The sequence below is a fragment of the Diplotaxodon limnothrissa genome, linkage group LG6, assembly GCF_057381915.1.
Source record: "Diplotaxodon limnothrissa isolate DT_005_m linkage group LG6, D_limnothrissa_male_GT1.1, whole genome shotgun sequence".
NCBI lineage: Eukaryota > Metazoa > Chordata > Actinopteri > Cichliformes > Cichlidae > Diplotaxodon > Diplotaxodon limnothrissa.
The window spans coordinates 42,833,791-42,860,844 of record NC_140601.1 but is presented as its reverse complement, the minus strand read 5'-3'; the positions used below and the strand labels follow the sequence as shown (position 1 = coordinate 42,860,844).

The 27,054-nt window shown below is 41.2% G+C and overlaps 2 protein-coding genes across 2 annotated transcripts; both read left to right on the top strand.

Moving 5' to 3' along the window:
• Positions 1–6,789: 6,789 nt before the first annotated feature.
• Positions 6,790–11,623, top strand: LOC146631287 (ubiquitin carboxyl-terminal hydrolase 12-like). The gene is made up of 18 exons (XM_085356663.1): positions 6,790–6,816; positions 7,015–7,070; positions 7,382–7,454; positions 7,564–7,647; positions 8,136–8,191; positions 8,511–8,601; positions 8,687–8,749; positions 8,859–8,959; positions 9,083–9,139; positions 9,240–9,371; positions 9,464–9,587; positions 9,674–9,825; positions 9,931–10,030; positions 10,171–10,247; positions 10,429–10,537; positions 11,147–11,204; positions 11,374–11,531; positions 11,618–11,623. The coding sequence occupies exons 1-18, from the start codon at positions 6,790–6,792 to the stop codon at positions 11,621–11,623; spliced, it is 1,524 nt and encodes a 507-aa protein (XP_085212789.1).
• Positions 11,624–21,539: 9,916 nt separating this feature from the next.
• LOC146631286 (ubiquitin carboxyl-terminal hydrolase 12-like) lies at positions 21,540–26,373 on the top strand. Its single transcript, XM_085356662.1, has 18 exons — positions 21,540–21,566; positions 21,765–21,820; positions 22,132–22,204; positions 22,314–22,397; positions 22,886–22,941; positions 23,261–23,351; positions 23,437–23,499; positions 23,609–23,709; positions 23,833–23,889; positions 23,990–24,121; positions 24,214–24,337; positions 24,424–24,575; positions 24,681–24,780; positions 24,921–24,997; positions 25,179–25,287; positions 25,897–25,954; positions 26,124–26,281; positions 26,368–26,373. Exons 1-18 carry the CDS (start codon positions 21,540–21,542, stop codon positions 26,371–26,373), a joined length of 1,524 nt encoding a protein of 507 aa, XP_085212788.1.
• The last annotated feature ends 681 nt before the right edge of the window (positions 26,374–27,054 follow it).

The window sequence follows — 27,054 nt, the reverse complement described above, 5'->3', positions numbered from 1 at the left end:
AACAGTGCTATAGAAACTAAAAATACTAGTCCAAAAGGCTGTAAGCGTAGAACAGGACCAAAAAAGATGCCCAAGAGTACCGTCCACAAGTTTACATTTATCACATTTGGGGGAAACGTTAGGAAAAATCTTGTTCAATTTGGTTTTGGAATAGTGCAGTCTATGGACAACCTTAAATTGAATTAACTGAAGCCGGGCGTTAACAGAGCATAGTTTTATCCGACTTAACACTTCAGCCCATAGATCGTCAGAGATAACCAAACCAGTGTCCCTTGTCCAAGCCTCTTTAATATGGCAAGAGGGGGCTGCCGAAGAAAAAAGGTTGACAAGCCGAGAAATTAAGTGTTTTGAGGTGGGAGGTTCGTTCATCATATTGTAAAAGACATGCTGTATGGGGATGGTATCTAAATTTGAGAATGCTTGCTTGACATAATTCCTAATTTGTAAGTACCGAAAAAAATGACTTGTAGGGAGATTGTACTTTGTCTGAAGCTGAGCAAAAGAGGCAAAATGATTGTCAATATAAAGATCCTTTATAGCAATTAACCCTTTGACAGGCCATTGTTTGAAAGCAGCATCCATTGTACTAGGCGTAAAGCTAGGATTGTGGCAGATCGGGGCAAAAGTTGACACTACCGGGAGGTTCAAGATTCTCTTAATTTGATTCAATATTTTTACGGAGTTGCAAAGAATAAAGTCATCACATGCACTTTTAATAACCGATTTTGAAAATAAGATAGCTGGCAAGGATGCTCCAGTGTGCTCGATAGCAGTGCTAAGCTCCAATTCGAGCCATTTAGGGCTGGACCTGCATCCCACAGCATCACCAACTATAGGCAGATTCCAGAAGACCCAGGCTCTGGCATTACAGGCCCAGTAATAATGTCTGAAAACTGGAAGGCCCAGACCACCCTCGTCCGAGGGCTTTTGCAAGTGAGACTTCGAGATGCGGGGGGGCTTGTAGGCCCAAACGAAAGGCATGATAATGGCATCCAACGCTTTGAAAAAGGAAGACCTGAGAAAAATAGGAACGTTCTGGAATAGGTACATGAATTTAGGGAGCACAACCATTTTGATTATATTGATACGGCCAATCATTGAAAGTGGGAGAAGTTTACACTTGAGCTCATCAGTTAGAACCGAATAATTAAGCCTGAAGAGGAGTTTTGAGTTCCTAGGGATGTTAATACCCAGGTATGAAAAGTAATCCTGGGAGACCTTAAAGGGCAAACTAGACAGGAAATCAGGGCCCAGACCAGACGACAGCGGCATAAGAACAGACTTCTTCCAATTTATGGTGAACCCTGATAGGTGGCCAAAGCTGTCAATCAGCTTAAGAAGTGGAGGAAGGGAGATCTTTAAATCTGAAAGAGCCAATATGATATCATCTGCATACAGACCGATGGTGTACTCTGACGTGCCACAATTTATACCAGAGATATGGGAATTGGCTCTGATGGCAATGGCCAACGGCTCAAGAGCTAAAGCAAAAAGCATTGGAGAGAGGCAACAACCCTGCCTTGTCCCACGGTGTAAGAGGAACGGGAGCGACCTCTCATGGTTGGTAAGGACCGAGGAACGAGGGCAAGCGTAAAGCAACTTAATCATATTCAAAAAATTCGACCCAAAACCAAATTTTTCAAGAGTAGCAAACAAATAACTCCATTCCACTTGGTCGAAAGCCTGCTGGGCATCGAGTGAAATCACCGCAGAATTGGGCAGTGTCGTTGAGTACATCGCATTTAAGAGACATCTAGTATTAGAAAAAGAGAATCTATTGGGGATAAAACCCGATTGGTCAGGATGAATTATAGAGCCTATGTGCTTATTTAACCGGTTGGTTAGGACTTTAGCAATTATCTTTTGGTCTGAGTTGAGAAGACTTAGGGGACGATAGGAAGAAACATTAGTTTCGTCTCTGTCTTTTTTCAGGAGGAGACATATATGGGCATCGTAGAAAGAATGAGGGAATGAGCCGTTTAACACTGCGCAATTTACCATCCGAAGTAGCAGGGGAGCGATAACGTCAATATGTGTCTTATAAAGCTCTATCCCGAAACCGTCCGGACCACATGCTTTTCCATTAGGAAAGGAGCAGATTGCATTTCTAATTTCCTCCAGCGTAAAGTCTGCATCGAGTAAGCCCCGTGCAGCCTCAGGAAGAGTCGGGATGTCTAAAGCATTAAGAAAATTAGTGATTTCAGCAACTGTGGCCGTAGTACTAGATGTGTATAACTGACAATAAAAACTGCGAAATCTGTCATTTATCTGCTTGTGATCGGACAGCAACTGGCCAGTTGCAGAGAGAATTCTGTGTATCGCCCTTTCAGCTTGAATGCCCTTCAGCTGTCTGGAAAGCACCTTGTCAGCCTTTTCACCAAGCTCAAAATGCTTCTGTTTTAATCGACGAATACAATTCATGACCTGCTCCCCCAACATGTGGTTGTAGTCATATTTCAATTTGAGAATGGTATTAAGTGTGTCAGCAGCCCCGGTATCGCGATACTTCTCCTCCAACACAGACAGCTCTGCCTCAATATTAGTACGCAGCCTGAGTTTGTCCCTCTTCTGAGAAGCTTGATAAGCAATAATATGGCCTCTAATAACGACTTTAAAGGACTCCCACAAAACAGAGTCTGAAACTACACCATTATCATTAAATTGTAAAAATTCTGCGATTTTAGTAGATAGGTAAACCGTAAAAGAGTCATTTAGATATAAAGAGGGGTTAAATTTCCAATTGTATTGGGGGGTATATAGGTTGAAGTCAATTACCGTTGAGAGAGGTGCGTGGTCCGAAACTAAAATACTGTGATAAGTGGAACTAACCACTTTCGAAATAAGCCTGGAATCAATAAGAAAATAGTCAATTCTACTGAAGCTGCCATGGACAGGGGAGAAGAAAGAGTATTGCTTTTCTAACGGATGCTGGTGCCTCCAAATGTCAACCAAGTCCAAAGATTTAGTAAGAGTATTGAGTACAGAAACAGCTCTCAAGGTTGGGGCCAGGGACGCAGAAGACCTATCCAACAATGGACCGAAATAACAATTAAAATCACCACCGATAATGATATTATGGTCATTGTATTGTGAGACAAGATTGAATATTTTACTAAAGAAGTCAGGGTTGTCAAAATTAGGGGCATAGATGTTCAAGAGGACTACAGGGGTGGAGTTGACTGTACCTGTAACAAGTATGAACCTCCCACCTGGATCACATATCTGAGTTTTGAATATAAAAGGAATAGTTCTGCGAACAAGAATGGCAACCCCTCTCGCCCTGGAAGAAAAGGCGGACTGGTACACCTGTGACACCCATACCGATCTTAATCGCCTCTGCTCTGAAGGTTGGATATGGACTCGTTTCTTCTTTCTGCATCAAGTAAGGAATGTAGTGAAAGTTCCCAAGAGGTTAAAAACACCACTGAAAAAATGCCATCAGACCTGAGTTGGGACACTTGGATTATGGAGCTTCTGGACCAAGAGAGTGGATGGGAGCATGTGTTTAATAAGTAAGAGAATAACGTCCCCCAAAATGTTTACATTTCAAAGCTCATGCATACATTAGTGATGGGCAGATGAAGCATTGAAGCTTTTCATCCAATTGGTTCACCCCAGCGCAAAGCTTCTTGAAGCTTTATTTGCTCTAGTAGGACACCTACTGGACGTAAAAATATTAGTTGGCATGAATTTGAAGAGTGTGGCCTTTTGCACACAGCCTGTAAATGTCAACAACAAAAGGAGTGTGTAAAACATGTATATTGTAGTGATGCAGTATACTGTGTATATTTATACTGGCAGTATGGAAAATGATTATTTGGAAATGCTTAAAATGGAAATGATCATTTACTGTGAGGTGAGGTGTGGTTGGGGTGTGGACAGTGGTTGTGCTTTTGTAACGTTGAGGTATGGACAGCTACACACTGAGGCGTCAGTCCTGCCCATATTTTATTCAGTAAAAACTAAATTTTCACTGCTTTTATGACCTTTTTAGTGGGGAGAACATAGCTAGGATTTAATGATTTAACAAATCTTATAAATCCTTTGTCCTCCACAATGCTAAATGGCTGGGAGTCCTCAATCACCATGCTAACCAGGTTTTCATCTATTTGAGATTGTTCTCCTGAGGAAAGACAATAAAAACAAAGCACAAATATAAATATCACACACGTAACTTATTACAGTTTGTATAATATTGTTATATCATTTAGTAACATTACGGCATGCTATTATTATCATGGCATTTGATGGCTCACCTGGTCTTGCTCAACAATCGCTGTTCCCCTTATTCTCATGCAAAGCTCTGTAGTGCCTAAGCATGGATGAGGTGTTGTTGTTATATCCCAGCTCCCTGGCACATAGCAAACACTTCACCTTGTACAAAAGTAAATACAGCTTAACTTAAATTGTATTGCACCATCAGTATTATGAAAATACATCTTCTGTAGAAATACCTTGTTGGGAGGAATAAGATCAAAATGTTCCCACACAGGGGAGGACATCCTCCTCTTCTTAGCTGGCTCCATTCTCTCCTGAGTTTCTCTCCTCACTCTCATAAACCTCCAAACTGCCTCCCAGCTGTCTCCAACTCTCACTAACCGCAGCTCTCCATCAAACACCCACATTTTGATTGAAGTCTGAGGGGTTTGTATCGCTGTCACATCTCGCGGCAAAGTTCGAACCACTTCATGAACCAGTCACGTGGTACAGCCGGGCAGCGAGGCTTCGGACGTCATCATTTTCAGCTCCTCCCATAAATGAAGCAAGCCTCGATACGTGCATCGCGGAAACGCCCCCTCCATTACTCGACACATCACTAGCATACATGCACATCTAGTGCTCAGCGTCTAATTGTGTGTTTGTGTTTTTACCTTTTTGCAGTAGCGTAGTGAAACATTTGGGCGGTGGATAAATAATGGAAAATAAAATTCAGACTAGAGACGGCTTCAGGTGAGTACACGTGGTGCACAAGGACCAAAGCTCACCTTCTCAACCTGGACAAAATGAATTATTTTACACTGATACTGTAAACTTTTGTTTGTGTGTCAGGTTTCCATACATCGGAAACAGCTGCTGCATCTGTAATTCTGTCCATCCTGAGGAGAGTCCACACTCTACATCAGATCCTTGGCTCACCTATAATGATGCACAGGTGCTGCACACAACTGGATCTGCAGCTTGTGAGGAACAGCAGCATATACGAAGGGGATAAATAGAATAAATAGGAATAAAAAATAAAAATACAAGTGAATTGCACATTTCAAGTATTGAGTCTATTGCACTGTTGACTATTTACAAAAGTATTGCACAAAAGGTATTGCACAGTGAGGTGAAGAGGCACTACAGCTTAGTTGTTCCCCCCTCCTTTGTCCTCCTGTTTCCCCTCCCTCTCCCCTCCAGAGAGGAGTTAAACAGTCTGATGGCGTGTGGGACAAAGGAGTTTTTAAGTCTGTTAGTTCTTGTCTTTGGGAGAAGCAACCTGTCACTGAACAGACTCTTCTGGTTGTTAATGGCCATGTGCAGAGGATGCCCAGCATTGTTCATAATGTCCATCAGTTTCTTTAATGTCCTTTTCTCTGCCACTGTCACCAGAGTGTCCAGCTTCATGCCGACCACAGAGCTAGCCCTCCTGATCAGTTTCTCCAGCCTGGATGAGTCCTTCTTTGCTGTGCTGCTCCCCCAGCACACCAAAACAAAACAAAAGAGATCGTTGACTTCAGGAGAGCACAGTGGGATCACTGCCCACTTAACATGAATGGATCCTCTGTGGAGGTCGTCAAGAGCACCAGATTTCTTGGTGTCCACCTGGCGGAGAACCACTCCTGCTCCCTCAACACCAGCTCCATAACCAAGAAGGCCCAGCAGCGTCTCTACTTCATGCAGAAGCTGAGGAAAGCCCATCTCCCACCATCCATTCTCACCACCTTTTACAGTGGGACTAATGAGAGCATCCTAAGTAGCTGCATCACTGTCTGGTATGGTAACTGCAGCGTATTGGATCGCAGTACCCTACAACGGATTGTGAGAGCAGCTAAGAAGGTCATTGGAGCCCCTCTCCCCTCCTTATAACACCCGCTTGCTGGAGGACCCCACACAGCCTTCAAACACACTCTTCACCCTGCTGCCTTCTGGAAAGAGGTCCCACAACATCCGGGCCCTCGCTACCAAACTACGGAAAAGTTTCTTCCCACAAGCCGTCAGACCCCTGAACACTCAGTGACTGCACTGGCACACGCACACCTTCACACATGTCACTACCAAGCACTTATCTGCAGTATCTCACACTCATATACATACATACAGACACCAAGTTACTTTTGCACAATACTCAGCATTTTGCACATTTCCATTGTCTTGTGTCTGTTTCGTCCTGTTCTGTCACGTTTTGCACTGTTTTGTCTTGTTTATTTTTGCAATTTATGCACACTGCACTTTATGTAGTCCTGGGTTTGTCCGTATATGTCATATATAGCACCAGGGTCTCGGAGGAACGCTGTCTCGTTTCACTCTGTACAGCACCTCTGCACGTGGTTAAAATGACAATAAAAGCCACTTGACTTGACCTGTTTTGTGTAGCAGTTGCTTGGAGACGAGCACCATACAGTTCAAATGAGCATACATTCCAAAATATGCAAATTTGCCCCATACATCATAATGATGATGTTTGCTGTTCAGGGTATGAACGTTCTATGCTGAAAGTTTATAAATATACAACCTTTGACTGCTTGTTTTCAGTTGAACTTTTGCAAAGCTGAGGAGATTTTGGCTGCGATCACATCAAGTCCAAAGATGTTTAAACTTCTTTTTCACAGAAAGGTAAGTTTGAAGAGACTCGCAGCACATTTCTATGAATATTTTCTTATGGTAAACAAGCATTTTTGAAACTTTTAAGGAAGCTTCTTGGATGATTTCTGTAAAAACTGAATTTTGAATCCAAATGAAGGATTTTGTATTTTCATACCATATACTTTGTTTTATGCCATTACTGATGTTGCTTTTCTTGTTTCTAAACAGAAATCACACAAACAAAACGTGGCAGAGAAGGAAATTCCTTCTACGTCTCATCAGAGGTAAAGAAATGCGCCAGTCTTTAATGCTGCTGGAGATATTTATAGCAGTGGTTGAGTTGGAGCTCTTTTATTTCCCTTTTATTGGCATTTTTCTTCCACCTTGTGTATTTACATCTTTTTTACTCCTTCTAGTCTTGTCTATAATTTATATTGATTCAGAGATTAGCGTTTGAAAATGTAGAGTGTAAATGTACAAAATACATGATTTTGTTCCATTACAGTTATTAATTTTTATCTGCAATCTCCAGCATGTACTCCTTGTTAAAAATTTGCACTTTGAAAAATAACATTTACACTTTTGTCCTCATCAGCATCCCGGATGCTCCTGTTACTGAAAATGGTCAAAAGAAGAAGAGAAAATGGAGACACCTCTGCTGTTCCTCGGTTTGCTTTTACACAAAACATATGAAATGCACATTCTCTTTAAATTGCACTTGTTAATTTAAAGTGACTTTACTTTTTTAATAAACGTATGTTTGTTCGTACTCTGCAGCAAACTGACAGCGATGCAGAGGCAGAGAGCAACACTGTGAAGACACAAAAAAAGTGTCGCTGGTTTCTTTTTAAATTCTGGAAGGTATGTTTTATGGAAAGAGTCACTGTCATCAAGCATTTACTCATCACAGTTAAATGAGAAGAATTAAGAGCAATTTAGCACACAGCCATGTCCTCAAATTAAGTTCAAAGATGTTTAAACGTTTTTTTTTCACAGAAAGGTAAGTTCGAAGAGACTTGCAGGATGTTTCTCTAAATATTTTTTATGGTGAATAAGCATTTTTGAAGCTTCATGGATGATTTCTGTAAAAACTGAATTTTGATCAGAACCAAATGAAGGATTTTGTATTTCATAGGACAAACTTTAAAACTCAATTTAAGGCATGAATAAATTGTTTTTATTTTATTTAAAGATATTCCTATATCTGCTTCATGAGCTGACAGCTCACTAAAGTGATAAATAATATGAAATAATACCAAATTCTCTAACTGGACACTTTTCATGGAGAGACCCACTTGGTATGTTTGTTTTATGCCATTACTGATGTTGCTTTTCTTGTTTCTAAACAGAAATTACACAAACAAAACGTGGCAGAGAAGGAAATTCCTTCTACGTCTCATCAGAGGTAAAGAAATGCGCCAGTCTTTAATGCTGCTGGAGATATTTATAGCAGTGGTTGAGTTGGAGCTCTTTTATTTCCCTTTTATTGGCATTTTTCTTCCACCTTGTGTATTTACATCTTTTTTACTCCTTCTAGTCTTGTCTATTATTTATATGGATGCAGAGATTAGCGTTTGAAAATGTAGAGTGTAAATGTATAAAATACATGATTTTGTTCATGTTGGTATTCCATTACAGTTATTCACTTTTATTAGCAATCTATATTAGCAAAATGTACTCCTTCTTATAAATTTCCACAACATTTACACTTTTGTCCTCATCAGCATCCCGGATGCTTCTGTTGCTGCCACACCAGCTAACCCTGAAAATGGCCAAAAGAAGAGAAAATGGAGACACATCTTCTGCTGTTCCTCGGTTTGCTTTTACACAAAACATATGAAATACACATTCTCTTTAAAATGTACTTTTTAATAAACTTATGTTTGTTCGTCCTCTGCAGCAAACTGACAGCGATGCAGAGGCAGAGAGCAACACTGTGAAGACTCTTTTTAAATCCGGGAAGGTATGTTTTATGGAAAGAGTCACTGTCATCAAGCATTTACTCATCACAGTTAAATGAGAGCAATTAAGAGCAATGAGGCACACAGCTATGTCCTATATATTTATATCAGGTAAGAAGCACCACGGAAACGATCCCAGCAGACCTGAGTTGGGACACTTGGATTATGGAGCTTCTGGACCAAGAGAGTGGATGGGAGCATGTGTTTAACAGGTAAGAGAAAGACGTCCTCCAAAATGTTTCAACTTCAAAGCTCATGCATCCATGCACATACACTGCTCAGCATCCTGACATCTTTCCTAATTTTGTGTTTGTGTTTTTACCTTTTTGGAGCAGTGTAGCATGCGGTGGAGAAATAATAGAAAGTCAAACTGGGACTATAGACTGCTTCGGGTGAGTACACGTGGTGCACAAAGACCAAAGCTCACTTTGTCAAAGTGGAGAAAATGAATTCTTTTACACTGATACTGTAAACGTTGTGCGTGTGTGTCAGGTTTCCAAACATCGGAAACACCTGCTACATGAACTCCTGCCTGCAGAGCCTCCTCAACATTGAGGAGTTCATAAGAGACATCAGGCGTCAGGAGGTTTTGTGGAGCACAGATCCAGAAGCTCAGCTCTTAAGGTGCGCTACGTCAACCTTCTACTTTCTTCAAAAACCTGAAGAACAAAGAGATCTAACAGCAGAAATGTCTGTTTACCCTTTCCTTTCTACAGAAGGCTCATTGATGTCAGGGACTGTCATGAGTCAACAGATTATGGCCTTAAAGATCACCACCTAAGAGCTTTTAAGAAGGCATTCAGCAGTCAAGCTCCTGAATACACCGGCAGTGCACAGAAAGTGCGTCAGCTATTTGGACATTTTGTTTTTTTGCTTTACCTTCTGATTTTGATGTACTGTTTTAAATCTCTCTGCTTTTCTTTCAGGACGCTCATGAATTCCTAACATTGTTCCTCAATGAGGTCAAAAGGCTCGCACCTCACCTGGAGAGGAACGCAGCTCTCCTGGGCCAAAGTTATACCTGCCCAGTAGAAGAGCATCACATTTTTAAAATGGAAAACATGAGGACATGCAAGAGGTAAGCCTGTCTTTCAGAAACGCAGAGCTGGTTGCAATATTTTCATATACCTCTTTTCCACCTACCTGATCTTTACTTTAACTACGTTACTCCTGAAATGTGTAGCTGTGGTCACCAATCATCACAGCACGAGGACTTCACCAGCTTGTCTCTTGACCTTGTTCCAGAGGGGTCTATTATAAACATGTTAGAGACATACTTGAAGGTAAGATCACAAATTCCAATAGAGTTGTAGTGTCAGCGATCTTAACACACCTTTTTTGTTAGTGTTTGTGCGTATGTGTGTGTGCATATGTTGAGATTTCTTTCTACCATAAAGCCTGTTTTCTCTGTGCTGTTGTTCAGGAACAAGAAATAGAATTTCGCTGTGATTGTGGAGGGACGGCCTCAGAACTGAAGTCGTCTTTTGATACACTGCCAAGGTGAGTAAGGTCACATCAGAATTGATCGACTGACCAGGTTTCCAAACTGTGGCGCATCAAATATCAGAGTTTTTCGAGACAATACTTGAGCAGTCGTTTTCTCCCATCTTCTGTTTGTGTTTGACACTCATTCTTCTTATTTTCTACCTTGTTTGTGTTTTTTTTTTTTCTTTTCTGCCAGAGTCCTGATCTTGCATCTGAAGAGGTTTGGCTTTACACAAACCTACAACATTAAGAAGGTGGATGACCCCGTCAGGCTGCAGAGGGACTTGGTGGTGCCATCCAATCAGGTAAAAACAGACTGCAGAACGTCTCAGGCTACGTCCACACTAGCCCTGATAGATTTGAAAACTCCGTGTCCACACTAGTGTTTTCAGTCATTTTCAAATAGTTGTGCGTCTGCATTGAAACGGCCGAAAACGCTTACGTTCCAGTCCTGCGCATGCGCAAAAGTGAGTGAGGATTACAGAATTTGAAGAAAAGCTATCCGGAGCATGTACAAACTGATATTAATCTTTTTTAGGGCTGTCAAAGTTGAGAGCAATCAAAACAACCGCTGTATAATGCACTCGGCTATCTTTGTTTAATTGCTCACATGACTGCATCACATGACTAAAATGCGTCATCGTTTTAGAAAGTCTGCGTTTTCGAGTGTCCACACTGCGACGGGACAACTCCGTTTTGAAATGTGTGCGTTTTCGAGAGCGTTTTCAAGATGCTGTGTTTTTCCTTGAGGAAAACGCCATCTCAGTGTGGACGGGAGGTCAAAGCGGAGAGAAAACGATGTGTTTTCAAACGAAAACGCATTAGTGTGGACGTAGCCTCAGCAAATCAGCTTAATTATGGCTCTGATGTGAGACTTTGTGAAACTAACACTCTTTGGATTTGTTCCTTCTCAGGGTGGTGGCTGTTATAGTCTTGTCAGCATCATCAATCATTATGGAGGCACAGAGTCAGGTAAAACAACAGACTTGTTACAAACAGAAAATGAAAACTTTCTACTTTTCAGTGAAGGACTCACACACAAAAGCTTTTGATGTTCTAAGACGCACTAAGTCAAAATCACTGTTTGCTTGAATCAGCTGACTTCCAGAAGTTGGATTCATTTGTCTTAATGTGATTTCAGGACACTACATCTGTAGTTCTGTCCATCCTGAGGAGAGTCAGCACTCTACATCAGATCGCTGGCTCACCTATAATGACGCACAGGTGCTCCACACAACCGGATCGGCAGCTTGTGAGGAACAGCAGCACTCGGCCTACATGCTGTTTTACAAGAGAAACGTAAGAAGACACAGCATCTCATCCTGAAGTGAGAGAATTTTTAAATGTCCTGTTACCTTGTTAACCAGTTTTGTCTTCATTCTCAGTTCTGAAACAGGAAATGGAAGGAAGGTCATCATCATGCTGAGAAGAAACAACACTCGTCCCAGCCCACCATCGCACACTGGAGGACAAGTACTGGTAAGTATTGCCCTCAGGAGGGAGGGTCCTCCCAGAGAGCCTGGTCCTCCCAAGATTTCTTCCTCCAGGAGGGAGTTTTTTCTTGCCACTGTCGCCCCACATTCACTGGTCTCATCAGCAGGGACATTTTTAACATCCTAAGACCTGAACTCTTTCATGGCATGCATTTTTAATTTCTCTGTGCCATTTGGGTTGATTGGGACCTGATGAATGTGAAAACAAAGACATCAGATTCGGACTATCTTTTTTTTGTTTCTCAAAAAAATGAGATCCACATATGAGGACATTCATTTTAAAGTTCGATTGAACAGGGGCAGTGTAATGTCCTCCCTCATAAGTGGATATCAGGTTTTTGAAGAGCAAAATTTTGTATTTTGGTCTCATAAATGTTATGTCCACATATGTGGACACCAGGTCCTAGGAGGTTAAAACAAAATCTACTAGTAGTGCAGCACTACTAGAGATCGTCCTTTTCTAGACCAGTGTTTGGCTTGCTCTCTGGAACAACAAATTAGTGCTGTCAGCGTTAACGTCATTTTAACTAATGACGTTTACGCTGACAGCACTAATTTGTTGTTATTATTATTAATATTATTATTAATTTATTTGTAAAATAAATTAAATTTAAAAAAACAAAGAAACAATTTGATTCTTTATGTTATTTTGTTTTATTAAAATCAAAATAACAACAAAACAAAAATAACTAATAAAAAAAATATTAAAAGTATTCAGCAGTGTTTTGTGAAATTTGTAATGAGCCTTAGTTAAGTTGATGTCACAGAAGTTTCTGAATCATTTAGATTGTTCAACAAACTGATTCACTCAGGTAAAGATGGTAAGCTGGAGCAATGGTACGCTTGGAGTTCAGTTTAAGTTTTCAGACAAACATTCACTCGATCAGTTGCAGCTTCTGCTTTTAAATAAATGATTTAGCTGCAAATGTTTAGCTGCAGGTAGCAAAGTCCAAAAGTGACAACATTTCCACTGCAGTCTCTCCAGAAATGGCTTATAAACTTTTGACCAAATTAGACATTTATCCTTGGATCATTGACAACCCTGTAGGGTGAAAATCTTTAATTGTACCTTTTATAACATTTTAACAAGTTACTGTCTCCTGCTGCATGTTTCCTGTTTTGGCTGAACTTCATCAGCAAAGCCCTCAAAGCAGCATATGAAAGAAAGTCATCTTTCATTGTTGTCTCCAGCGTGTTAAAAGAGAGATCGAGCTCAGTGATGAGTTTTGAAGCAGCTGCAGGGACTTCTCGAAGGTTTTGGCTCAAACAGTCGCAGGATGTTGTTCACAGTGGTGACACTGTTGACTGGTGATTGACAAGCACTGAGATACTAACATGACAAACACAAGAAACATCATGACTTATTCTCCTGAGTGCCTGCAAAACACAAACACAAAATCAAACTCAAAGCTTTTCTCTCAGGTGCTGGTGTGGCACAATCTAATGATAAGAAAGGTCATGCTTACAGCTTTTGGAGCACAGCTGCACAAAATAACAGCTTTTGGAGCACAAAATGCATTACAGGTAAACCCAGTACCCAAACATGTTAACAAGGATAAAGAAAAAACCTGAAACAAAAGCAGGTAGTGTGGTGATTTATGTTGTGAGGATGCTTTCACTCCCATCAAAGTCGCCCAGTGTTGAGAACCCAAATGAGCCCAAAAACCTCAAGTGGCTGCAACCAACAGCGAACGTCAAGAAGTGGATACTTGCATGTTGAGCCAGAAACATGCAGAAAACCCAAAAGAGGCAAGACAGCACACCTTGGTGCCACTCAGGCAGTACGAACACCTGGAAAGAGGAGCCCACAGTTCAGACCCAAGGACACTGGTAAGGACACCAGCCAGCCAGTTATAAGTCTAGTTTTAATTTTCATTTTAGTTAGTGTTATGGCCTGTCTAAGGGTGGCCAGACCATAATATAAGGGTGATCCACCCCTGTCTGACCCCAAGCAGCACATCACACAACCAGTACAATTTTGATGGTGATTTTTTTTCACAGTGATTGAATTCTAACAAAGGAAAGGAGCGAACTACAGCTTCGGGGTGGACCCCAAAACAACAAACAAAAGGGACCGTATCTAAAGGATGTACAAAACTTATTTATGAAAAGAATAAAACCAAATAACAATGTCTTATCTCCCTAACTAACAAAAACATGAGAAAAGGGTAATCGAATAGAGTGAACCATAGACTGTATAAAAGATAGGACCATTGCAACTTTACTGCAGCACTTCACCCTTTCACATAGTCCCAGCTCTTCTCTGTCATGTTTTATGGTGCTGCAAATGTCTTCAGTTGGTGAAAGGTCTGGGCTGCTGGTGTCTTGTTGTGCTTGCTATGCATCCCTGACTCGTTTCTTCTTTCTTTTTTTTTCTTTTTTTTTAATGTATTTATTTATGCAAGTTTCAAAATTTTTTTACACATTCACAAACAGCGGGACAGAAGAACACAGACAATAAAGACAATAACAACCAAAAAAAACAAACAAACAAACAAAAAAAACAGAGCAACAAACCACACAACAGGGTACAAGGCCAGCACTTATTAAAAACAGCAGAGAAGCAAACAAAGCAACTGGTATACATGTCAAACAACTCACAATCTAGTGAGTCCAATCCACAAGATCAAATCCAAAGATCGCTAGGAGGAGCTGATAACAATCATGCAAAAACAGTTATGGGCAACAGCTCAGAATGAAAGCAGTTAAAACAATGTGGTCAGGACCCAGGGCGTGGACTGTCCTTCTTAATGTGGTCTATAAAGGGCCCCCATATCTTCCTGAACTTCTCCATGGAATCAGACGTAGAGAACCGAATTTCTTCCAGGTATAGACAGGAGACCATCTCCTCGAGCCACCTCTTGAAGCAGGGAGGGGAGGCAGATTTCCACTCCCCCAGAATCAAACGTTTGGCAATCACCATACCAAACATGAGGGCCTGTTGAACAGCAAAGGGAAGTGCCAAGGAGTCGCCGGAGCAGCCCAGGATCACCATAAGACAGTCAGGATACAGTTGCCTATCATAAACAGTGCTATAGAAACTAAAAATACTAGTCCAAAAGGCTGTAAGCGTAGAACAGGACCAAAAAAGATGCCCAAGAGTACCGTCCACAAGTTTACATTTATCACATTTGGGGGAAACGTTAGGAAAAATCTTGTTCAATTTGGTTTTGGAATAGTGCAGTCTATGGACAACCTTAAATTGAATTAACTGAAGCCGGGCGTTAACAGAGCATAGTTTTATCCGACTTAACACTTCAGCCCATAGATCGTCAGAGATAACCAAACCAGTGTCCCTTGTCCAAGCCTCTTTAATATGGCAAGAGGGGGCTGCCGAAGAAAAAAGGTTGACAAGCCGAGAAATTAAGTGTTTTGAGGTGGGAGGTTCGTTCATCATATTGTAAAAGACATGCTGTATGGGGATGGTATCTAAATTTGAGAATGCTTGCTTGACATAATTCCTAATTTGTAAGTACCGAAAAAAATGACTTGTAGGGAGATTGTACTTTGTCTGAAGCTGAGCAAAAGAGGCAAAATGATTGTCAATATAAAGATCCTTTATAGCAATTAACCCTTTGACAGGCCATTGTTTGAAAGCAGCATCCATTGTACTAGGCGTAAAGCTAGGATTGTGGCAGATCGGGGCAAAAGTTGACACTACCGGGAGGTTCAAGATTCTCTTAATTTGATTCAATATTTTTACGGAGTTGCAAAGAATAAAGTCATCACATGCACTTTTAATAACCGATTTTGAAAATAAGATAGCTGGCAAGGATGCTCCAGTGTGCTCGATAGCAGTGCTAAGCTCCAATTCGAGCCATTTAGGGCTGGACCTGCATCCCACAGCATCACCAACTATAGGCAGATTCCAGAAGACCCAGGCTCTGGCATTACAGGCCCAGTAATAATGTCTGAAAACTGGAAGGCCCAGACCACCCTCGTCCGAGGGCTTTTGCAAGTGAGACTTCGAGATGCGGGGGGGCTTGTAGGCCCAAACGAAAGGCATGATAATGGCATCCAACGCTTTGAAAAAGGAAGACCTGAGAAAAATAGGAACGTTCTGGAATAGGTACATGAATTTAGGGAGCACAACCATTTTGATTATATTGATACGGCCAATCATTGAAAGTGGGAGAAGTTTACACTTGAGCTCATCAGTTAGAACCGAATAATTAAGCCTGAAGAGGAGTTTTGAGTTCCTAGGGATGTTAATACCCAGGTATGAAAAGTAATCCTGGGAGACCTTAAAGGGCAAACTAGACAGGAAATCAGGGCCCAGACCAGACGACAGCGGCATAAGAACAGACTTCTTCCAATTTATGGTGAACCCTGATAGGTGGCCAAAGCTGTCAATCAGCTTAAGAAGTGGAGGAAGGGAGATCTTTAAATCTGAAAGAGCCAATATGATATCATCTGCATACAGACCGATGGTGTACTCTGACGTGCCACAATTTATACCAGAGATATGGGAATTGGCTCTGATGGCAATGGCCAACGGCTCAAGAGCTAAAGCAAAAAGCATTGGAGAGAGGCAACAACCCTGCCTTGTCCCACGGTGTAAGAGGAACGGGAGCGACCTCTCATGGTTGGTAAGGACCGAGGAACGAGGGCAAGCGTAAAGCAACTTAATCATATTCAAAAAATTCGACCCAAAACCAAATTTTTCAAGAGTAGCAAACAAATAACTCCATTCCACTTGGTCGAAAGCCTGCTGGGCATCGAGTGAAATCACCGCAGAATTGGGCAGTGTCGTTGAGTACATCGCATTTAAGAGACATCTAGTATTAGAAAAAGAGAATCTATTGGGGATAAAACCCGATTGGTCAGGATGAATTATAGAGCCTATGTGCTTATTTAACCGGTTGGTTAGGACTTTAGCAATTATCTTTTGGTCTGAGTTGAGAAGACTTAGGGGATGATAGGAAGAAACATTAGTTTCGTCTCTGTCTTTTTTCAGGAGGAGACATATATGGGCATCGTAGAAAGAATGAGGGAATGAGCCGTTTAACACTGCGCAATTTACCATCCGAAGTAGCAGGGGAGCGATAACGTCAATATGTGTCTTATAAAGCTCTATCCCGAAACCGTCCGGACCACATGCTTTTCCATTAGGAAAGGAGCAGATTGCATTTCTAATTTCCTCCAGCGTAAAGTCTGCATCGAGTAAGCCCCGTGCAGCCTCAGGAAGAGTCGGGATGTCTAAAGCATTAAGAAAATTAGTGATTTCAGCAACTGTGGCCGTAGTACTAGATGTGTATAACTGACAATAAAAACTGCGAAATCTGTCATTTATCTGCTTGTGATCGGACAGCAACTGGCCAGTTGCAGAGAGAATTCTGTGTATCGCCCTTTCAGCTTGAATGCCCTTCAGCTGTCTGGAAAGCACCTTGTCAGCCTTTTCACCAAGCTCAAAATGCTTCTGTTTTAATCGACGAATACAATTCATGACCTGCTCCCCCAACATGTGGTTGTAGTCATATTTCAATTTGAGAATGGTATTAAGTGTGTCAGCAGCCCCGGTATCGCGATACTTCTCCTCCAACACAGACAGCTCTGCCTCAATATTAGTACGCAGCCTGAGTTTGTCCCTCTTCTGAGAAGCTTGATAAGCAATAATATGGCCTCTAATAACGACTTTAAAGGACTCCCACAAAACAGAGTCTGAAACTACACCATTATCATTAAATTGTAAAAATTCTGCGATTTTAGTAGATAGGTAAACCGTAAAAGAGTCATTTAGATATAAAGAGGGGTTAAATTTCCAATTGTATTGGGGGGTATATAGGTTGAAGTCAATTACCGTTGAGAGAGGTGCGTGGTCCGAAACTAAAATACTGTGATAAGTGGAACTAACCACTTTCGAAATAAGCCTGGAATCAATAAGAAAATAGTCAATTCTACTGAAGCTGCCATGGACAGGGGAGAAGAAAGAGTATTGCTTTTCTAACGGATGCTGGTGCCTCCAAATGTCAACCAAGTCCAAAGATTTAGTAAGAGTATTGAGTACAGAAACAGCTCTCAAGGTTGGGGCCAGGGACGCAGAAGACCTATCCAACAATGGACCGAAATAACAATTAAAATCACCACCGATAATGATATTATGGTCATTGTATTGTGAGACAAGATTGAATATTTTACTAAAGAAGTCAGGGTTGTCAAAATTAGGGGCATAGATGTTCAAGAGGACTACAGGGGTGGAGTTGACTGTACCTGTAACAAGTATGAACCTCCCACCTGGATCACATATCTGAGTTTTGAATATAAAAGGAATAGTTCTGCGAACAAGAATGGCAACCCCTCTCGCCCTGGAAGAAAAGGCGGACTGGTACACCTGTGACACCCATACCGATCTTAATCGCCTCTGCTCTGAAGGTTGGATATGGACTCGTTTCTTCTTTCTGCATCAAGTAAGGAATGTAGTGAAAGTTCCCAAGAGGTTAAAAACACCACTGAAAAAATGCCATCAGACCTGAGTTGGGACACTTGGATTATGGAGCTTCTGGACCAAGAGAGTGGATGGGAGCATGTGTTTAATAAGTAAGAGAATAACGTCCCCCAAAATGTTTACATTTCAAAGCTCATGCATACATTAGTGATGGGCAGATGAAGCATTGAAGCTTTTCATCCAATTGGTTCACCCCAGCGCAAAGCTTCTTGAAGCTTTATTTGCTCTAGTAGGACACCTACTGGACGTAAAAATATTAGTTGGCATGAATTTGAAGAGTGTGGCCTTTTGCACACAGCCTGTAAATGTCAACAACAAAAGGAGTGTGTAAAACATGTATATTGTAGTGATGCAGTATACTGTGTATATTTATACTGGCAGTATGGAAAATGATTATTTGGAAATGCTTAAAATGGAAATGATCATTTACTGTGAGGTGAGGTGTGGTTGGGGTGTGGACAGTGGTTGTGCTTTTGTAACGTTGAGGTATGGACAGCTACACACTGAGGCGTCAGTCCTGCCCATATTTTATTCAGTAAAAACTAAATTTTCACTGCTTTTATGACCTTTTTAGTGGGGAGAACATAGCTAGGATTTAATGATTTAACAAATCTTATAAATCCTTTGTCCTCCACAATGCTAAATGGCTGGGAGTCCTCAATCACCATGCTAACCAGGTTTTCATCTATTTGAGATTGTTCTCCTGAGGAAAGACAATAAAAACAAAGCACAAATATAAATATCACACACGTAACTTATTACAGTTTGTATAATATTGTTATATCATTTAGTAACATTACGGCATGCTATTATTATCATGGCATTTGATGGCTCACCTGGTCTTGCTCAACAATCGCTGTTCCCCTTATTCTCATGCAAAGCTCTGTAGTGCCTAAGCATGGATGAGGTGTTGTTGTTATATCCCAGCTCCCTGGCACATAGCAAACACTTCACCTTGTACAAAAGTAAATACAGCTTAACTTAAATTGTATTGCACCATCAGTATTATGAAAATACATCTTCTGTAGAAATACCTTGTTGGGAGGAATAAGATCAAAATGTTCCCACACAGGGGAGGACATCCTCCTCTTCTTAGCTGGCTCCATTCTCTCCTGAGTTTCTCTCCTCACTCTCATAAACCTCCAAACTGCCTCCCAGCTGTCTCCAACTCTCACTAACCGCAGCTCTCCATCAAACACCCACATTTTGATTGAAGTCTGAGGGGTTTGTATCGCTGTCACATCTCGCGGCAAAGTTCGAACCACTTCATGAACCAGTCACGTGGTACAGCCGGGCAGCGAGGCTTCGGACGTCATCATTTTCAGCTCCTCCCATAAATGAAGCAAGCCTCGATACGTGCATCGCGGAAACGCCCCCTCCATTACTCGACACATCACTAGCATACATGCACATCTAGTGCTCAGCGTCTAATTGTGTGTTTGTGTTTTTACCTTTTTGCAGTAGCGTAGTGAAACATTTGGGCGGTGGATAAATAATGGAAAATAAAATTCAGACTAGAGACGGCTTCAGGTGAGTACACGTGGTGCACAAGGACCAAAGCTCACCTTCTCAACCTGGACAAAATGAATTATTTTACACTGATACTGTAAACTTTTGTTTGTGTGTCAGGTTTCCATACATCGGAAACAGCTGCTGCATCTGTAATTCTGTCCATCCTGAGGAGAGTCCACACTCTACATCAGATCCTTGGCTCACCTATAATGATGCACAGGTGCTGCACACAACTGGATCTGCAGCTTGTGAGGAACAGCAGCATATACGAAGGGGATAAATAGAATAAATAGGAATAAAAAATAAAAATACAAGTGAATTGCACATTTCAAGTATTGAGTCTATTGCACTGTTGACTATTTACAAAAGTATTGCACAAAAGGTATTGCACAGTGAGGTGAAGAGGCACTACAGCTTAGTTGTTCCCCCCTCCTTTGTCCTCCTGTTTCCCCTCCCTCTCCCCTCCAGAGAGGAGTTAAACAGTCTGATGGCGTGTGGGACAAAGGAGTTTTTAAGTCTGTTAGTTCTTGTCTTTGGGAGAAGCAACCTGTCACTGAACAGACTCTTCTGGTTGTTAATGGCCATGTGCAGAGGATGCCCAGCATTGTTCATAATGTCCATCAGTTTCTTTAATGTCCTTTTCTCTGCCACTGTCACCAGAGTGTCCAGCTTCATGCCGACCACAGAGCTAGCCCTCCTGATCAGTTTCTCCAGCCTGGATGAGTCCTTCTTTGCTGTGCTGCTCCCCCAGCACACCAAAACAAAACAAAAGAGATCGTTGACTTCAGGAGAGCACAGTGGGATCACTGCCCACTTAACATGAATGGATCCTCTGTGGAGGTCGTCAAGAGCACCAGATTTCTTGGTGTCCACCTGGCGGAGAACCACTCCTGCTCCCTCAACACCAGCTCCATAACCAAGAAGGCCCAGCAGCGTCTCTACTTCATGCAGAAGCTGAGGAAAGCCCATCTCCCACCATCCATTCTCACCACCTTTTACAGTGGGACTAATGAGAGCATCCTAAGTAGCTGCATCACTGTCTGGTATGGTAACTGCAGCGTATTGGATCGCAGTACCCTACAACGGATTGTGAGAGCAGCTAAGAAGGTCATTGGAGCCCCTCTCCCCTCCTTATAACACCCGCTTGCTGGAGGACCCCACACAGCCTTCAAACACACTCTTCACCCTGCTGCCTTCTGGAAAGAGGTCCCACAACATCCGGGCCCTCGCTACCAAACTACGGAAAAGTTTCTTCCCACAAGCCGTCAGACCCCTGAACACTCAGTGACTGCACTGGCACACGCACACCTTCACACATGTCACTACCAAGCACTTATCTGCAGTATCTCACACTCATATACATACATACAGACACCAAGTTACTTTTGCACAATACTCAGCATTTTGCACATTTCCATTGTCTTGTGTCTGTTTCGTCCTGTTCTGTCACGTTTTGCACTGTTTTGTCTTGTTTATTTTTGCAATTTATGCACACTGCACTTTATGTAGTCCTGGGTTTGTCCGTATATGTCATATATAGCACCAGGGTCTCGGAGGAACGCTGTCTCGTTTCACTCTGTACAGCACCTCTGCACGTGGTTAAAATGACAATAAAAGCCACTTGACTTGACCTGTTTTGTGTAGCAGTTGCTTGGAGACGAGCACCATACAGTTCAAATGAGCATACATTCCAAAATATGCAAATTTGCCCCATACATCATAATGATGATGTTTGCTGTTCAGGGTATGAACGTTCTATGCTGAAAGTTTATAAATATACAACCTTTGACTGCTTGTTTTCAGTTGAACTTTTGCAAAGCTGAGGAGATTTTGGCTGCGATCACATCAAGTCCAAAGATGTTTAAACTTCTTTTTCACAGAAAGGTAAGTTTGAAGAGACTCGCAGCACATTTCTATGAATATTTTCTTATGGTAAACAAGCATTTTTGAAACTTTTAAGGAAGCTTCTTGGATGATTTCTGTAAAAACTGAATTTTGAATCCAAATGAAGGATTTTGTATTTTCATACCATATACTTTGTTTTATGCCATTACTGATGTTGGTTTTCTTGTTTCTAAACAGAAATCACACAAACAAAACGTGGCAGAGAAGGAAATTCCTTCTACGTCTCATCAGAGGTAAAGAAATGCGCCAGTCTTTAATGCTGCTGGAGATATTTATAGCAGTGGTTGAGTTGGAGCTCTTTTATTTCCCTTTTATTGGCATTTTTCTTCCACCTTGTGTATTTACATCTTTTTTACTCCTTCTAGTCTTGTCTATAATTTATATTGATTCAGAGATTAGCGTTTGAAAATGTAGAGTGTAAATGTACAAAATACATGATTTTGTTCCATTACAGTTATTAATTTTTATCTGCAATCTCCAGCATGTACTCCTTGTTAAAAATTTGCACTTTGAAAAATAACATTTACACTTTTGTCCTCATCAGCATCCCGGATGCTCCTGTTACTGAAAATGGTCAAAAGAAGAAGAGAAAATGGAGACACCTCTGCTGTTCCTCGGTTTGCTTTTACACAAAACATATGAAATGCACATTCTCTTTAAATTGCACTTGTTAATTTAAAGTGACTTTACTTTTTTAATAAACGTATGTTTGTTCGTACTCTGCAGCAAACTGACAGCGATGCAGAGGCAGAGAGCAACACTGTGAAGACACAAAAAAAGTGTCGCTGGTTTCTTTTTAAATTCTGGAAGGTATGTTTTATGGAAAGAGTCACTGTCATCAAGCATTTACTCATCACAGTTAAATGAGAAGAATTAAGAGCAATTTAGCACACAGCCATGTCCTCAAATTAAGTTCAAAGATGTTTAAACGTTTTTTTTTCACAGAAAGGTAAGTTCGAAGAGACTTGCAGGATGTTTCTCTAAATATTTTTTATGGTGAATAAGCATTTTTGAAGCTTCATGGATGATTTCTGTAAAAACTGAATTTTGATCAGAACCAAATGAAGGATTTTGTATTTCATAGGACAAACTTTAAAACTCAATTTAAGGCATGAATAAATTGTTTTTATTTTATTTAAAGATATTCCTATATCTGCTTCATGAGCTGACAGCTCACTAAAGTGATAAATAATATGAAATAATACCAAATTCTCTAACTGGACACTTTTCATGGAGAGACCCACTTGGTATGTTTGTTTTATGCCATTACTGATGTTGCTTTTCTTGTTTCTAAACAGAAATTACACAAACAAAACGTGGCAGAGAAGGAAATTCCTTCTACGTCTCATCAGAGGTAAAGAAATGCGCCAGTCTTTAATGCTGCTGGAGATATTTATAGCAGTGGTTGAGTTGGAGCTCTTTTATTTCCCTTTTATTGGCATTTTTCTTCCACCTTGTGTATTTACATCTTTTTTACTCCTTCTAGTCTTGTCTATTATTTATATGGATGCAGAGATTAGCGTTTGAAAATGTAGAGTGTAAATGTATAAAATACATGATTTTGTTCATGTTGGTATTCCATTACAGTTATTCACTTTTATTAGCAATCTATATTAGCAAAATGTACTCCTTCTTATAAATTTCCACAACATTTACACTTTTGTCCTCATCAGCATCCCGGATGCTTCTGTTGCTGCCACACCAGCTAACCCTGAAAATGGCCAAAAGAAGAGAAAATGGAGACACATCTTCTGCTGTTCCTCGGTTTGCTTTTACACAAAACATATGAAATACACATTCTCTTTAAAATGTACTTTTTAATAAACTTATGTTTGTTCGTCCTCTGCAGCAAACTGACAGCGATGCAGAGGCAGAGAGCAACACTGTGAAGACTCTTTTTAAATCCGGGAAGGTATGTTTTATGGAAAGAGTCACTGTCATCAAGCATTTACTCATCACAGTTAAATGAGAGCAATTAAGAGCAATGAGGCACACAGCTATGTCCTATATATTTATATCAGGTAAGAAGCACCACGGAAACGATCCCAGCAGACCTGAGTTGGGACACTTGGATTATGGAGCTTCTGGACCAAGAGAGTGGATGGGAGCATGTGTTTAACAGGTAAGAGAAAGACGTCCTCCAAAATGTTTCAACTTCAAAGCTCATGCATCCATGCACATACACTGCTCAGCATCCTGACATCTTTCCTAATTTTGTGTTTGTGTTTTTACCTTTTTGGAGCAGTGTAGCATGCGGTGGAGAAATAATAGAAAGTCAAACTGGGACTATAGACTGCTTCGGGTGAGTACACGTGGTGCACAAAGACCAAAGCTCACTTTGTCAAAGTGGAGAAAATGAATTCTTTTACACTGATACTGTAAACGTTGTGCGTGTGTGTCAGGTTTCCAAACATCGGAAACACCTGCTACATGAACTCCTGCCTGCAGAGCCTCCTCAACATTGAGGAGTTCATAAGAGACATCAGGCGTCAGGAGGTTTTGTGGAGCACAGATCCAGAAGCTCAGCTCTTAAGGTGCGCTACGTCAACCTTCTACTTTCTTCAAAAACCTGAAGAACAAAGAGATCTAACAGCAGAAATGTCTGTTTACCCTTTCCTTTCTACAGAAGGCTCATTGATGTCAGGGACTGTCATGAGTCAACAGATTATGGCCTTAAAGATCACCACCTAAGAGCTTTTAAGAAGGCATTCAGCAGTCAAGCTCCTGAATACACCGGCAGTGCACAGAAAGTGCGTCAGCTATTTGGACATTTTGTTTTTTTGCTTTACCTTCTGATTTTGATGTACTGTTTTAAATCTCTCTGCTTTTCTTTCAGGACGCTCATGAATTCCTAACATTGTTCCTCAATGAGGTCAAAAGGCTCGCACCTCACCTGGAGAGGAACGCAGCTCTCCTGGGCCAAAGTTATACCTGCCCAGTAGAAGAGCATCACATTTTTAAAATGGAAAACATGAGGACATGCAAGAGGTAAGCCTGTCTTTCAGAAACGCAGAGCTGGTTGCAATATTTTCATATACCTCTTTTCCACCTACCTGATCTTTACTTTAACTACGTTACTCCTGAAATGTGTAGCTGTGGTCACCAATCATCACAGCACGAGGACTTCACCAGCTTGTCTCTTGACCTTGTTCCAGAGGGGTCTATTATAAACATGTTAGAGACATACTTGAAGGTAAGATCACAAATTCCAATAGAGTTGTAGTGTCAGCGATCTTAACACACCTTTTTTGTTAGTGTTTGTGCGTATGTGTGTGTGCATATGTTGAGATTTCTTTCTACCATAAAGCCTGTTTTCTCTGTGCTGTTGTTCAGGAACAAGAAATAGAATTTCGCTGTGATTGTGGAGGGACGGCCTCAGAACTGAAGTCGTCTTTTGATACACTGCCAAGGTGAGTAAGGTCACATCAGAATTGATCGACTGACCAGGTTTCCAAACTGTGGCGCATCAAATATCAGAGTTTTTCGAGACAATACTTGAGCAGTCGTTTTCTCCCATCTTCTGTTTGTGTTTGACACTCATTCTTCTTATTTTCTACCTTGTTTGTGTTTTTTTTTTTTCTTTTCTGCCAGAGTCCTGATCTTGCATCTGAAGAGGTTTGGCTTTACACAAACCTACAACATTAAGAAGGTGGATGACCCCGTCAGGCTGCAGAGGGACTTGGTGGTGCCATCCAATCAGGTAAAAACAGACTGCAGAACGTCTCAGGCTACGTCCACACTAGCCCTGATAGATTTGAAAACTCCGTGTCCACACTAGTGTTTTCAGTCATTTTCAAATAGTTGTGCGTCTGCATTGAAACGGCCGAAAACGCTTACGTTCCAGTCCTGCGCATGCGCAAAAGTGAGTGAGGATTACAGAATTTGAAGAAAAGCTATCCGGAGCATGTACAAACTGATATTAATCTTTTTTAGGGCTGTCAAAGTTGAGAGCAATCAAAACAACCGCTGTATAATGCACTCGGCTATCTTTGTTTAATTGCTCACATGACTGCATCACATGACTAAAATGCGTCATCGTTTTAGAAAGTCTGCGTTTTCGAGTGTCCACACTGCGACGGGACAACTCCGTTTTGAAATGTGTGCGTTTTCGAGAGCGTTTTCAAGATGCTGTGTTTTTCCTTGAGGAAAACGCCATCTCAGTGTGGACGGGAGGTCAAAGCGGAGAGAAAACGATGTGTTTTCAAACGAAAACGCATTAGTGTGGACGTAGCCTCAGCAAATCAGCTTAATTATGGCTCTGATGTGAGACTTTGTGAAACTAACACTCTTTGGATTTGTTCCTTCTCAGGGTGGTGGCTGTTATAGTCTTGTCAGCATCATCAATCATTATGGAGGCACAGAGTCAGGTAAAACAACAGACTTGTTACAAACAGAAAATGAAAACTTTCTACTTTTCAGTGAAGGACTCACACACAAAAGCTTTTGATGTTCTAAGACGCACTAAGTCAAAATCACTGTTTGCTTGAATCAGCTGACTTCCAGAAGTTGGATTCATTTGTCTTAATGTGATTTCAGGACACTACATCTGTAGTTCTGTCCATCCTGAGGAGAGTCAGCACTCTACATCAGATCGCTGGCTCACCTATAATGACGCACAGGTGCTCCACACAACCGGATCGGCAGCTTGTGAGGAACAGCAGCACTCGGCCTACATGCTGTTTTACAAGAGAAACGTAAGAAGACACAGCATCTCATCCTGAAGTGAGAGAATTTTTAAATGTCCTGTTACCTTGTTAACCAGTTTTGTCTTCATTCTCAGTTCTGAAACAGGAAATGGAAGGAAGGTCATCATCATGCTGAGAAGAAACAACACTCGTCCCAGCCCACCATCGCACACTGGAGGACAAGTACTGGTAAGTATTGCCCTCAGGAGGGAGGGTCCTCCCAGAGAGCCTGGTCCTCCCAAGATTTCTTCCTCCAGGAGGGAGTTTTTTCTTGCCACTGTCGCCCCACATTCACTGGTCTCATCAGCAGGGACATTTTTAACATCCTAAGACCTGAACTCTTTCATGGCATGCATTTTTAATTTCTCTGTGCCATTTGGGTTGATTGGGACCTGATGAATGTGAAAACAAAGACATCAGATTCGGACTATCTTTTTTTTGTTTCTCAAAAAAATGAGATCCACATATGAGGACATTCATTTTAAAGTTCGATTGAACAGGGGCAGTGTAATGTCCTCCCTCATAAGTGGATATCAGGTTTTTGAAGAGCAAAATTTTGTATTTTGGTCTCATAAATGTTATGTCCACATATGTGGACACCAGGTCCTAGGAGGTTAAAACAAAATCTACTAGTAGTGCAGCACTACTAGAGATCGTCCTTTTCTAGACCAGTGTTTGGCTTGCTCTCTGGAACAACAAATTAGTGCTGTCAGCGTTAACGTCATTTTAACTAATGACGTTTACGCTGACAGCACTAATTTGTTGTTATTATTATTAATATT

Coding starts and splice junctions, on each gene's coding strand:
- LOC146631287 (XM_085356663.1), top strand. CDS start 6,790: ATGTTTAAACTTCTTTTTCACAGAAAG. Junction 8,192..8,510: donor CCTTCTACGTCTCATCAGAG/GTAAAGAAATGC, acceptor TGTCCTCATCAG/CATCCCGGATGCTTCTGTTG. Junction 8,602..8,686: donor ACATCTTCTGCTGTTCCTCG/GTTTGCTTTTAC, acceptor CGTCCTCTGCAG/CAAACTGACAGCGATGCAGA.
- LOC146631286 (XM_085356662.1), top strand. CDS start 21,540: ATGTTTAAACTTCTTTTTCACAGAAAG. Junction 21,821..22,131: donor CCTTCTACGTCTCATCAGAG/GTAAAGAAATGC, acceptor TGTCCTCATCAG/CATCCCGGATGCTCCTGTTA. Junction 25,288..25,896: donor TGGTGGTGCCATCCAATCAG/GTAAAAACAGAC, acceptor GTTCCTTCTCAG/GGTGGTGGCTGTTATAGTCT.